This window comes from Zingiber officinale, chromosome 3B (genome assembly GCF_018446385.1).
Source record: "Zingiber officinale cultivar Zhangliang chromosome 3B, Zo_v1.1, whole genome shotgun sequence".
NCBI classification, from domain to species: Eukaryota; Viridiplantae; Streptophyta; class Magnoliopsida; order Zingiberales; family Zingiberaceae; genus Zingiber; species Zingiber officinale.
In genome coordinates, this window is record NC_055991.1 from 121,784,292 (window position 1) to 121,799,332 (window position 15,041).

The 15,041-nt window shown below is 38.5% G+C and overlaps 1 protein-coding gene across 1 annotated transcript; it reads left to right on the top strand.

The window, feature by feature from the left end:
• Positions 1-499: 499 nt before the first annotated feature.
• Positions 500-6,828, top strand: LOC121967515 (SWI/SNF chromatin-remodeling complex subunit SNF5-like). Its single transcript, XM_042517797.1, has 2 exons — positions 500-1,118; positions 5,907-6,828. The coding sequence occupies exons 1-2, from the start codon at positions 580-582 to the stop codon at positions 6,535-6,537; spliced, it is 1,170 nt and encodes a 389-aa protein (XP_042373731.1). The 5' UTR covers positions 500-579; the 3' UTR covers positions 6,538-6,828.
• The last annotated feature ends 8,213 nt before the right edge of the window (positions 6,829-15,041 follow it).

Sequence of the window (15,041 nt, forward strand, 5' to 3'; positions counted from 1 at the left end):
TGCTAATAAAGAAAATTCATGATTTTAACCCCGGAGTTATCGTGGAATGATTCAAGTCTCACTTGTGGCATATTATGCTTGAAAAGTTTAAACAAATTTTGATAGTCAATAAATTTTTTTTATAAGACTGAACCAGTCTTCTACAGTATCAATCGACACCTAAATTATTAAAAACATATCTAATTGGCTAGTATTTTGTTTATCAAATACACCAGAGTTTTTGAATTTTCTACCTGACATATTCCTTTATACTACTTAAACCATCATCTTTTAGAGTTTTTGAATTAGAGCTCACCTCGCATCAATCCTTCCTCTAATAGGCTAGTATTTTAAGCTCTTTCCATTTTTTTGATACCATATTTTTCATTCGCTCACTACTTTACGCCCTTTGATTCTTTTCCCCCTTCAATAATTGATATGTTAGTTTTGTTTACACAGAGATAATAGGCCTTAATAGGGCCTATATATAGAGCCCACTAAGGGCCTGCTATTTGCATTTCTTCTTTCCTTGTTTCCTTCCCAGATCGCACATATACACGATCACACACAACAGCGAGAGAGCGACAGGGAAAAAGAGCGATGGCGGAGTCCAACAACAACAACAACAACTCAATGGCGCAGCAGCAGCAGCAACAACACCAGCAGCTTCTCATGCAGCAGCATCAACAGCAGCTCTTCCTCATGCAGCAGCAACAGCACCAGCACCAGCAGCAACAGTTTCATCTGCAGCAGCAGCAACAGCTGCAGCAGCTACAGCGCCAGCAACAGCAGCAGAAGCAGCAATCGGGGCAGCACCAGTCACCCTATAGCCTCCTGCAACAGCAGCAGGCCATCTCTCGCTTCCCCTCCAATATCGACGCCCATCTCCGCGCCCCCGGCCTGCGTTCCCTCCACTTTCAGGGCCCCGCCCCGCCGCCTTCCTCCTCACAGCCACCTTCCGCTACGAATCTCCACCATCACCCTCCCCAGGCCCAGCCGGCGCGGCCATCTGGCGTGGGGGTAGGTATCGGAAGGCCAGGGAACCCCTTGGAGGTGGAAATGGCCCAGAAGGACGCCATGATGGTCTGTAACCCTGACTTCAAGCGGCCCTTCGCCTCCGTTGAGGATGCTGTTCTCAGGTATTTCCTCTTCCTAGGGTTCCACCGGCTTGCACCTTTGATCCTCGCTCGCATTTTAGGGTTTCCGTGCATGCTTTTTCCTTTTCTTACGATTGCCATTCTTAGCGTTCGTAAAGGAAATAATTAGCATTTTATACTGTGTCTCCTCTGAAAGGATTGGGAATTAGGGTTTGTTAAAATTGATGACGCAGAAACTGGGGGAAAAAAACAAACTGGAATTAGGGTTCTCACTAGATGACACAATATAATTTCATCCCAGGATCTCGGTTCATTGCTCAAAAACTTCGTAAATCAGATTGCAAGAAACGAGAAGTGGAGATCTTGTGTTTCTAGATTATGGAAACCATTAGAAAGAAGTAGATATTTTCTGGTATCAACCAACAGTGAGAATCTTTTATGGTAAATTGCTGATGAATTATACAGCAATTCAACTGTTTGCTATCTGAGTCATTGTGCTTTATTGTTCTTTAAATTTAAATTTAAAGCCTGAGCTTTAGATCCTCTTGTTTATTAATATCTTTGATGTACACATGATTCGTGATCATTGTGTTCCATTAAATGCCTGACATGATTACCACATTCAGCTCTGAATATTTGTAAAAATCATCTCCTGATTGTTAGTTATATTGTCTCAATCATCTGCAACCTTTATATTCCCTTTGACACTAGATTATTTTGTATTTTTAGCTTTCATACCTTCAGCCATCTCCTTTGATCAAACCCTATATGGTACTACTGTTGTAGATTTATCATTCATGTTTATATTAGTGCCACAAGATCACTATTAATGCTTGCATCAGATGGGGAGAATAATAACTAGCATTTGTAGGAACCAATAATAGATAGAAACAAAATTTAAAATTCATATTCAGTTAAAATCATAATATATTGAAATTAGGAAATGATAGATCAAATCAAAGGAAGAAAATTAGCCTTGTTTCTGAATTATTAATCCTCCAACATCTATGATTTCCTGAATGTTAGTCTAAACTGCATTTTATAAGTGGTAAGGTTTGCCTTTGTTCCCCGATATATGTTCTGAGATTTGTTCTTAGAGAAAAAGGTTAGCAGGAAATTTAATAATAGGATGTTGCTGTTCAAAAAGATTAAATCATTCCATTATATGAATTATTGGACTGAAAAAGCTACGCCACTAGTGTAAGATGAATACTGGTTTATGCTTGCATTTGTTTGATAAGTGAATTATCACAAACATGGCTTAATAACATTTAGGTGAGAGCGATGTTCAAGACCTATTATTAACACATTAAATTGTTAATAAATTTTCTCATTAAAGTATATCAGGATACACAGCATCAAAAGGACCTATGACTTGACTTCTTGAATCGATCCAATTAGAAAGGGGTATTTGTTTCGGTGAGCCATTGCTATGGTCTCACAATTAGGATAGGTTTTAGCTGGGCCTCAAGCCAAGCCGTAAGTGACTTAACGAGAATATGTCACTCTTGTATAGTCTCACATAGAGCATTATGGGTCATTTATGTACAAATATAGGCCTTGGCGCAAGACTTGGAAGAACTAGTGTTGCCTTGAGTTTGATCATTTTTCTTTCTGATATATATTCAACCTTGTAGTTTATTGCCAATTTGCTAGCTTATTTAGTGAAATATAATTATCTACATAGTATGACTGTTGGATTGTGAATCATCATTGTTTAATGATAAAGGAAGTACCTTAGCTGTGATGATGATGATGTCCATTGCCTTTTGTTTTGTCTCTAAACTATGATTTTTTCTGTTCTGCAGAAATGGTTATGCATATTAATTTACGTGTGAATTTTCTGATTAGTTCTGTCATAATTTATGGTGAACAACTAGCTTGGTCAACATTCTTGTTGCCTCTCTATTTTTTCTTTCACTGCCTAATATCAACACGAACATCCACTCTGAAGGACTGTTGCACCAATTAGACCTGGAAGAAAAAAACTTAGCCCTTGAAAGAAAGCCAAAATACTAGTACTTTGTTTGCTCAAACAATTAGATGACTGTAATTAGCGGCCAGGAATTGGTATGTGCATCTCTTTATTTGGCCGACTAATTGTGGTTTATGATACTAGACCATGGACATTTGAATTTTGTTAGAATCAACTAATTGTTATTTCATCCTTCTCTCATACATTTGACTCTCTGGCTCCTATACATAATAGCTCAAAGAGAGAGGTCAGAAAGTATTATAGATCATATTTAGTAGATTTAATTGCGAGCTAATAATTAGATAGACAACGATAGCACTCTGGGTAGGTCAGATTCACTCCTTTTCCAAGTCTTTCTGTTATGCTACCTAAAGAAGAACTGTTGTGGAAATCAGATATCTCTACGGAAGACAGGTGGTTGAAACTTGCTCTGTTTAAATGCTTCTAGGAGGCTAGGAACGACACAATTTAAGTGTTCAGGCAGTCATTTTTGCTAAAAGGAAAAATTTATTAGGGCTCGTTTTCCTAGATTATTATTATCATGCCTGTTCACTAACATTTACTCCTCTTAGTTTGGTATGTTTGCAATGGAGTTCTATTTTATTTGCATTTGTTTCTCAACACTCTCCTTTATGGTCAGTTTACTTGGGAGAGCAGAAAGTTAAACGAAGGAAAACTTTCCGCAGTGGAAAAGTTTCTGTTGTTTATTTCATTAAAATTTTCAAAAGGAAGAGAAACGCAATCCATCCACGGATAATTTTGGAGCCAAAATTAATCACCTCAAAATCGGACTGAAAGCAACGGATGGAAAAAAAATGATGCATGTACTCCTTTTCATTCACAAAATTACACCATATACCTAAAAAAATGACGCATGTGCTCTTTTAACTCACAAAATTATCTCATGTACCCAAAAAATGACGCATATATCCTTTTTTATTTATAAAATTACATTGTATGTATCCACCTTTCTCTACTGAGATAAACAAGCAATGAAAGGAAGATATTTCTTCACCCTTTCTTTTCTCTTCCTCCGAGGATAATTTTCCACCATAAATTCCTTTCCTTTCCTCATCCACACTCTAGAGTAAACGGAGCATTAAGTTGATTCAAAACATTATAAAATTCTAATTTATTACAGATATTCAATTTCATGATATCTTAAATATTTGTTACATTCTCTAATGAAGATCAAGATTGGAAGCAATGTGCATTTACTCACTTGGAAGTTTATGCCCCTTAATTATTAACTCTGAGTCAGATGAACTCACATGCAGCAAGAGCTATGAGTTTATACTCCACTTGTGGTTTTCCTCCGAGTAGAATGCAATATCTTGGTGTGAATCTCCTATTTGTGCTAGAGTATACTAATCTCTATCTGTATACAGCACAATTTATATGGTATGTTCAGTACGAGTGTAGGAGAGTATTTACTGGCACATTCTTGTGATATCATAAAATCTTTAAGGTTGGTTTCCAATTGTCATATCATAGAACCCCACAGAATTGACTGATCTCACTAACAATAAATGAGACATCTGACTAAGTGACTACAAGGTAGTGCAATTTTTTAACTAGTCTCCTGTACGTTTCCCATATTTGATAATAACTCGTGTTCTGGTATTAGGAAATAACATTACAGTCTATGGGAATATCAACTAGTTTTCCTCTTACATACTAACCTCCTTGAGCATGCCAAATACATATTCTATTAAGGGATATAGATCTCTCCTCTTAACTGAGTAACCTTATGCCAAGAAAATTCTCTAGGTTACTAAGATTTTTGGAAATGTTAGTCAAGGTATGCCTCTAGTCTTTTTTTTATTTCAATAGAGGTGCCATATTATTCACAGAAATGATAAAAGGATATGTTTTTTTCGAGCAAGAGCATTGATAAAATACCGAGGAATTTGATATATTTCTGATCCTCCCAAATTGATAGAGAGTAGAGCTGAATTTACCAACTTGCTTTAGGGATTTCCTGAGCCCATGTAGAGACTTCTTCAATTTAGACATCAAATTAATCTCCCTTTTGAGCAGTAAATCGAAGAGTTTAATTATGTCAAAAACCATTCTTGATGTCTAATTGATATTTTGACCACTGAAATTAGTTTGCCAACCTAAACCCTTGCCATAACAAAGGGTAGCAAGATAATGAACAACTTGAGTGTCTTTTAGCCACTAATTCAACCTTCAATAGATCTGTAATGCTTTCAGGTGAGGTCATTATAGTGAATACCCAACAGCAACAATTTCAGGTGTTGTCATTTCGTCAATTACAGTTGATTGCCATCCTGGATTAGACAGAATCTTTGAAACAGTTTTAAGAAGGGAACATGAAATGAAAGATAGAAATGAAGGTTGATAGCTACTACTTATAATTGATCTGCAAAATATGAACTATGCATAAAAATTCTATAAGAGAACATTTTAAAACAAACTATGGATTAGTTCTGATTGGTTTCTGGTCAGTGATAAGGGACATTAAATCAGTTCTCTCCAACAGATTGTTATCTGCTCCGTTTTAAAGATATTTCTCCAATCATGTCTACAGAAACATGATTAGATAACCATTAATATGCCTATAGAAACATGACATTTCATGATTTCAGTGGTTCAGTTTTCATAGTTGAATTGATTGTGTATGTGCGTGCTTCCTCTTCTTGTTGATTCTTCCTGATTTTTCCACCTTTCTGGTGGCATTTTTCCGCTACTAATTTTTGGCTTTGAATCATTTCTTACAATACTCTTTGTTGTATTATGCTAAAAGAAATATAAGATGTCAGAGAAATTTATTTGGTAGACCATGATTGACATGATTCATAATTATTATTTTTTTTCTCTTCACGTTTTAGGCTTCTGCCCTATCATGTGGTATCTGATTATGAGGCAGAAGAAGATGACAGAATTCTTGATAGTGATACCACTGGTCAGATATATTCACGGATTCAGCAATGGGATAATAACATTCTTGCAAAGATTGCAGAGTTCACGACTACATTTGAGAAGCAAGTCCTTGCTTTCAACATAATGACACGGAAGCGTGCTCAAGGAGAATTCAGGTCGGAGGAGAGACTTATGATCGAGCAGGCTTTGCTGCAAGAAGAGAAGCAGGCTCTATTGGGAATCAGAGCTGAAATTGAGTCTCGGGAGAAAGCTGGAAGGGAAGCAGCGGAGGCCAAAATGCGGATGGCAATGGCTCAGGCTGAACATGCTCGAGCAGAAGCACAAGCACATGCAGAAATGTATGCTCGTGCCCCCATGAGGGCAAGTGCTGCTGGCCTCACTGAATCTGGTTCTGGGCATGACATTGTGCCTGAACAGGGAGGTAACATGGACGAAATTCATGGGTGGGGAAATGCTCAAAGAGAAGATGAAGAGCCGTCCGAAGATTTCTTGAACGATGAGAATGAACCGGAAAATGGAGACACGGATGCGCAAGGTGAGTGGCGGGAAGCTGGGGAGCTGGACTTAAATTCTAGGTGATAATAAGGTAACTTGGCCGAGACTCTCCACAGAAACCTGATATTCCAACTTTACCCGAGCAGAAACAAATTTCAGCAAGACTGAGTTGCTCGTTTCCATGCGAGAAAACGCATCACCACAATTAACGCAACAGTTGATTTAGAAGGTTTCCCCTCTCATTTTAGCTATTATTTCCCCCTTTCTCTTTAGTTTAAAGATTAACACGTGGGTTCGCAGTATGCTCTACTTGAACTCTGTGGAAACTAGTCTAAGTTCTAATTTGCCCGTAAGGCAGACTTGATTGAGGATTCAGGACTGCGATACATTAAATAGCCATGGGACACGAAATCATTGGCAAAATGACTTGTCGTACGAGAAGGGATGCTCTTCCTGCATCAGCTTGGGATGATGTTGATTGATGTCTTTGATGGCTGTGGTGGTTTAAGATTGATACAACACGACACCCCTCTTAAAACAAGGATCGATTCGCTTCTCTCTTTTTTTTTTGTTTGGATAGAAGAGAATTTAGCATTCCTAAGAAAGCATTGGGAGGTGAATTTATTCCCTGGTTTTACACAAACCCTAATCCAAACATTAATCACTCGTTACATTAAAAGTCACCATTATCCAGCAAAAGTGGGTGATCCACAGAGGTCTTGATTGTGGACAGACGGACGAAGCTGGTCCACAACCGGCAGGAGGCGGCTAGCAAAGTGATTGACTTGACATGCACGCTGCCACATTAGAATTGGACTGGTGCCACGTGGTATATATATAAATATTTTGTGGTGGTCGGGACCATCGTGTTCCAGAATAACAGCGACGTCACGAGCAAGATAACGTTAACATCGCCATCAGACTCCGGGAATTTGGCCATCAGGATCAGGGTCTGCATTACCCCTGCGTTACGACGATGACTTCGTTATATATATATTTCTTTTATTTTACACCACTTTGTAAGAATAATTTTATTTTTATTGATCCGATTCGAAAATGAAAAGGTGGTACATTGGCTATATGACTTTGATATTAATAGAAAGGGGACAAAGTTCTTGATGATCTGAATAAATCTGGAGCTAGAGCTATGGATATATGTATATCATAGATAAAGTCTACGGAAATATTAGAGCGAGAATCACATAGAGGATCTTTGACACAGGTACTTCGATGCTCAAATCAAAATAGTAACTGAGCGAAATGGAGAAGAAGATGAATAGTAAAATAATCGTGCCCATCCATGTGTGAATGTATGCATGGATGTTTTTGTTTATCAGAGCAAATTTGGCCAATGGAGATGATCTTTTTTATACCGTCTCTCATAATCTTCGTACTAATGAGGCAGTAGAAAACATCTGGTGTCAGAGTAGGCTGTAAACGAGCTTTGCTTTAGCCAGCCTAAGCTCGAGCGTGCCTCGACTCGATTTATACCGGCTCGACTTGAGCTCGAGTTCGCTCGAGCATGTGAAGTTGAGCTCGAGCTCAATCTCGATATTTAATTATGGGCTAGAGCTCGAATTATTTTATTATTTTTAATAAAAAATTAATATATTATATATTATAAAAGTTATTATTATTATTATTATTATTGGCATGTTTGGCTCGATGAGCCATCGAACCAGTAATAATTAGGCTTGAGCTCGGCTTGATTTTATTCTAATCAAGTTGGCTCAAACTTGGCTAAAGTTCAGTCAACTTCAAGTTTGAGTTGAGTTTTGACCGAGTTGCTCGTGAGCGACTCACGAGCAATTTGGTTTATTTGCACCCCTATGTTAGAGTATGCACAACAATCCTCCTTTAGACAAAGAAAAGTTCAATTGCATTATACACTAGAATAAAAAAATATTCTATGGTGAGTAGCTGTTTTTCTTTGACAAGTTGTTTCGATTTCCTAACAATACTATCTCTTAGAGGAGACTCAATCAACTCTAGGTCCAGGCGGATATATGCCGAGAGACTTGCACAGGAGAAGTAAGGAGCTAAGCCCTGTATGTCTGGCCGGTTCTAGGGCCCGATTGACTATATGTTCAGAAATTTGTACAGGAGAAGTGGGAAGCTAGACCTCGTATGTTCGGCCGACTTAAGGGTTTGACTGACTATATGCTGATAATCTTACATTGGAAAAGTGGAGAGTTGGACCCCTTAAATCGGACCGGCTCTATGACCGTCCGGATTTATATTGGAAACTCTGCTTTTGAGAGGTGATTCGTTCGAATATGTACACTCGGATTTTGACTATCATTTCATCTTAACTAGCTATCACATCAACTTAACTATCGACCTCCACCATGTCTTTGGGGTCATTTATAATATGTTGTATCGATGATACTTGATTCAACCAACCGTTGAGAGTTTACATGCTAACATGCTTGACCGCAAGTAGGGATTTCAGTCATAATGATGCTCACATCTCCTTGAGTTATAAGATAGATTGTTGAAGCTATCAGCCGTTAGCAAACTCTTAAGGGGGTGTTTGGTTTTTTTCCTAGGAATAGGAATCAGAATGAGAATCATTGTATTGTGGAATGAGAATGAGTATGAGCATGTATATCACTCTTAAAAGCAATGTTTGGTTAGTTGCATATTTTCTATCGGAATAAATCAAAATTTTCTTTTTTACCCTTAAAGGAAAATAAGAGAAAAAATTAGATGTGAGAGAAAGATGAATGTGAGAAAAATATGATGAAATAGAATGATGATAGAGAAAGTATGATGAGAGAGAAAGTATGATGAAAAAGAATGAAGAGAGAGAAAGTGTGGTGAGAGAAAATGAGAAAAGATAGTGTGATAGGAGAGGGCATGATGAGAGAAGATGAGAGAGAAAATATGATGTGAGAGAAAGTATGATGGGAGAGGATGAAGAGAGAGAAAATGTAATGAGGAAAAATAAGGAGAGAGAGTGTGATGTGAGAGATTGAGGAGAGAGAAAGTATGGTGAGAGAGAAAGTATGATGAGAGAGAAAGTCTGATGAGAAAAAAAGAGAACAGTGAGTATGATGGGAGAGATTGCGGAGAGAGAAAGTATGATGAGAGAGAAAGTATGATAAGAAAAGAGGAAGAAAGTGCGATGGAAGAGATTGAGGAGAGAGAAAGTGTAATGGAAAAAAAAGAGGAAAGAGAGTGTGATAGGAGATATTAAGGAGAGAGAAAGTGTGTGATAAAATGATGAGAGAGAAAATATGATGAGAAAAAAGAGAAAAGAGAGTGTGATGGGAGAAATTGAGGAGAGAGAAAGTATGATGAGAAAAAAGGAAGAGAGTGCGATGGAAGAGATTGAGGAGAGAGAAAGTGTAATGAGAAAAAAAGAAGAAAGAGAGTGTGATAGGAGAGATTAAGGAAAGAGAAAGTGTGTGATAAAATGATGAGAGAGAAAATATGATGAGAGAGAACAAGGAGAGAGAAGTGATATGAAATAAAAAATAAATAAATATATTTTGATATTTGATATTAAGGGAGAAAATTTTAGTTTTAGGTCAAGGGTATTTTTGGAATAAGGGAATATTTTGATTGATGAAAATAGGGTAATGACTCATTGAAGGGGAGGTACATGAGAATGAGTTATTACCCAATTTCAAGGATTCATTCCCTTATTTGTATTTCTATTCCTATAATCCAAACATTAACAATGACGATCAATGATTCTCATTCTCATTCCTCACTCTTATTCCCCTAAATCAAACACTCCCTTAATTCTGTTTGGGCACTTAATTTTCTTGATGAGTATAAAAGAAAATGATGTTGCTAGGTGAGACTTATTGTTCAAAACTACACCAGAGATTATATAACCCCACCAAAAGATATATTATAATCGCTTCCAATCTATTGGAAACTAGGTCTAGCCAATGTTCAGACTGATTAAAGATTTGACTATTAAGCAATAAGACTAAATGAAAAGTTGACCATTAATTGCAAGCCATTGATCGACTCGAATATTTTATAGTCCACTGTTTCTGGCTGGACTATAAATATTTTATATGCCTCTCTAATTTATAATCAACTCTAGTTACCTAGAGTTGTCTCACCTATTTCAATTGATTACTCATTTTTATATTATTTTTTTATCCTTTATTAATTATTTTTGATAAAATCTAAAATAAAATTATATCAATATTTTTTTTCGTTTCACAACAAAAATAATTTCAAAGTTCAGAGTTCGAAACTCAGCTGCAGCATATAATTTTCTCATTAATCAATCAAAAACCTAGATTTCTCTTTAATCACACATTTTAGAATTGACAACACTGTGAATAGAGAAATTTCTATATATGCCTTAGGTCGACGATGTTAGAAAACATACTTTTCTCAAATTTTTAGCTGGTAGCACTGTGAATAGAGAAATTTCTATAAATACCTTAGGTCGGCGATGTTAGAAAGTATACTTTTCTCAATTTTTGGCTAAGATCAAGAATGATATTAAATTAACTTTTTATAAGGAGAAGTCTGTTATAATAATTTACTGCTGGGATTCTCGAGTGTCACCCTAGTATGCAATTGCACTATTGTATGAGTGTAATATTTGTTCTTATCAATTTAATATCTGATATAAAATATTAAATCAATTTTTTATAAAGACAAGTTCGTTATCCGTACACGTTCATGTATTATATGTTGGACACAAACAATTTGTTGTCGGAGATATACAGGGTAGTAGCCGAATTTAAATACTCGAATTGAATTCAACTTATAGCTGAGATGACCTTAGATGATAATCTCAGGCTGCCAACAGAGGCTAGTTTCTGCCAAGTGATGAAGGTAGTCTGCACAATGTTGACAGATTGCGCTGATCGGCCGAGTAGCACGAGCGGGCGCAGCAGATCAGAAAGATCGATCGGGCAGAAAGGCTGACCGAGCGGGCAGATAGGCCTGTTGAGAGGTAGGCCGGGCGATCTGGTGTCGAGCGAGCAGACAGGTATGGCGAAAGACAGACTGGCCGAGCAGACATATCTGGAGAGGCAGGTCGAGCGAAGTAGACCGGCCGAGCAGATAGGTAGGTCGGGTGAAACAGACTCGCCGAGCAGACAGGCAAGTCGGGCGAAGCAGACAGACCAAACAGACAGGTCGGGCTGTCTAGTCTCTGACTAGCCAACCGGGCGAAGATCTCGAGTGGGCAGAGAAGTCTGTCGGTCAGATAAAGAGACCGACCGGGTGAGCTGACCGAGGCCTGCGAGTCGCAGTTTCCTTGAAACATATTCGCCCACCTCCGGCTATGCTTCGAGGCTTACAAGGGTCGTTTGTTTCCCAGGATACAACAACCGACCGTGAATCCGACCAAGCACTGGTGGTCACGGCGAGCTGAGTGGTACCCGAATGCTACCATGGGCACTCCACTGAGCAGGAGATGCACGATAGAGGAGGAGGAAGAAAAATGGAGAGTCATTGCTTTGCTTATTGTGTTCTTCTCTGCCTATGATCAGAGCCTCCTTATATAGGAGCTCGAATCAATGGACAGAGTTAATGATCTTAATGGTCATTATTAGCCGAGCAGCGAAACGACCATTGCTTCACTCATTATTACTCGACTGGTTTTATTCTGTATTAATATTGAATTTAATGCATCCGTTTCACAGTAGCAAAAGATCTACGTGGAAAAATGTTGGTTGTTTCACTTGGGCAAATTTTTGCCCCGACCGGTCCAACATTCGTGTGCGTAGGTCGAGCTGGTACATGAGTCAACTTGGTTCAGTGCAATCCGGACCCTGGTTTTGCACCCCCCCTGTGCACCCACGTGTGAGAGAGAACCTCTCCTCATGCATTTGTGCACATCCTCAATGTATGTGAATCAATATAAACTAACAAAAATATCTTGAAACTTCCAATGTGGGACTAAAGTCTCATTCACAATGGAGCCTCTCTCCTCTTTCATTTCTTCTCCATTTACTTATATTTAACAATCCCCCACATGAATGGAGATATGATAAGTGATAGCATTCAGCAGTTGAGTCAAGTATAGGATAGGTAGGTTTTACCCTTTGAACCTTCCCTTGTGAAGATTTGGTTGCTTACTGGATGATAGTAGACATGATGTTCTTGAACTATACTGCCGTCTGTGTAAGCGGTGACAAATCTCACCCAAAACTCTCCCTGATACAACTCAGTTCTCATGAGTGTGTTCGTTCTTGACCATGAACACGCTTGGTTCTGTGAGAAGCTCTAAAAATTGTGTCTCCAATTCTCTTCGAAGTGACCCCACTTCTTTCTCACATAGGTGATCCCTCAAGAGTTACCATCTACTCTTTTTGATCATTAAAAGCCCATCGGCTTACCCTGGTCTAGTCATTGTTTCATTGGACTACTCCCTACAATGTATCTTGTCAGTGCAGATTAGTTGTCCCTTTGAACCTAGTTCTTGGGATCTCCAGTCAGCATAGGTTGGGTGTCCTCTGCACTGATCGCTGACAACGGTATCAAGCCCATTCCCTGTAATGAGCTTGCAACTAACTCTCGATTTAACCCCTTGGTTAGCGGATCCGCTAAGTTATCCTTTGACTTCACATAGTCAACAGTGATAACTCCCGTTGAGAGTAGTTGTTTAATGATATTATGTCTATGACGTATATGTCTAGACTTACCATTATACAGATGGCTCTGTGCCCGACCGATTGCTGATTGACCATCACAATGTATGCAAATCGCCGGCACAGGTTTCGGCCATCGTGGAATATCTTCTAAGAATTGTCGTAGTCATTCATCCTCTTCACCATATTTGTCAAGAGCTACAAACTCATATTCCATCGTGGATCTGGTTATTACGATTTGCTTAGAAGATTTCTAGGAAATGGCTGCACATACTAGCGTGAAGACATATCCACTCGTAGACTTAGAGTCTTTTATATCAGATATCCAACTTGCATCGCTGTATCCTTCGATCACAGCAGGATATCTTGTATAGTGCAGTCCATATTCACGAGTATACCTCAAGTACCTCTGTACTCTTGTTATCCCTTTCCAGTGCTCAACACCGGGATTACTCGTGTATCTACTCAGTTTTCTTACTGTGTAGGCCAAGTCTGGTCGTGTACAACTCATCAAGTATATCAGACTTCCAATTACTCGAGAGTACTCTATCTGAGAGATACTTTTATCTCAATTTTTTGATAGATGTTGACTCGTATCTATCAACATTCATGCCAACGTGGTATCACCCTTGGTGAATTTCTCAAGAATTTTATCCACATAATGGGACTGACTGAGAACAATTCCTTGTGTTGTTCTAAGAATTTTGATTCCTAGAATCACATCAGCTAGCCCCATGTCTTTCATATCAAATCTTGAGCTCAGCATACCTTTTATGGATTTTATTATCTCATCATTACTTCCAATGATAAGTATGTCGTCTACATAGAGGCACAAGATGACATAGTCACTCTGTGTGGCTTTCATGTAGATACATTTATCACATTCATTGATCTTGAATCCACATTCCTTCATGGCGTTATCAAAATTTTCATGTCACTGCTTTGATGCTTGTCTCAAGTCATATAATGATTTCACCAATCTACAAACATTATTTTTTTGTCCTGGTACAGAAAACCCCTCAGGTTGCTCCATGTAGATTTCCTCTTCTAAATCCCCGTTTAGAAAGACAGACTTTACATCCATTTGATGTATTTTGAGATTACATATAGCGACAATAGCCAACAATACTCTAATGAAAGTTATTCTCGACACCGGAGAGTATGTATCGAAGTAATCAAGGCCTTTTCGTTGTCGGTATCCTTTGATTACCAATCTAGCCTTGTATTTATCGATTGTGCCATCTGATTTCATTTTCTTCTTGAAGATCCACTTGCAACCTAGTGGTTTACTTCCCGGAAGAAGATCCACGAGTTCCCATGTGCGATTTTGCAAGATAGATTCTATCTCAGATGCAATCGCCTCTCTCCAGTGAGGTCCATCAGACGAGCTTTCTGCTTCTAAGTAACTCTAGGGCTCACTTTCCAGCATGAAAGTGATAAAATTCGATCCATAGGATTTTTCTACACGAGCTCTTTTACTCCGTCTAAGCTCGAACTGAACTAGTTCAACATCATCTTCTTCGCCTTGTGTTTCATATGCCCATTTTGAGGAGCTAGCATCCTCTCGGGTCTTATACGGAAACACATGCTCGAAGAACGAGGCATTTCTCGATTCGATTATCGAGTTCTTGTGTATCTCCGGTATGTGTGACTCATACACACAAAATCGATAAACACTGCTGTTATGTGCATATCCAATAAATATGCAATCAACAGTCTTGGGTCCTATCTTAATCATTTTCGAATCAAGCACCAACACTTTGGCAAGACACCCCCACATTCGTAAATATTTGTAGGACGATTATCTTCCATTCCACAACTCATAAGGACTCTTATCTATTTTCTTCCGGGGCACCTTATTTAAAAGGTAATTAGCTGTTAACACAACTTCCCCCCACATGGACTATGACAATCCAGAGCTCAATAGAAGAGCATTCATCATCTCCTTTAGAGTTTGATTTTTTCGCTCAGCAACTCCATTTTGCTGAGGAGTATAAGGAGCTGTTGATTCGT

Bases quoted from the DNA above. Each gene is read 5' to 3' on its own strand.
- LOC121967515 (XM_042517797.1), top strand. From the start codon at position 580: ATGGCGGAGTCCAACAACAACAACAACAACTCAATGGCGCAGCAGCAG. The intron at 1,119-5,906 runs GTATTTCCTCTT...TTCACGTTTTAG, and splicing joins GTTGAGGATGCTGTTCTCAG to GCTTCTGCCCTATCATGTGG.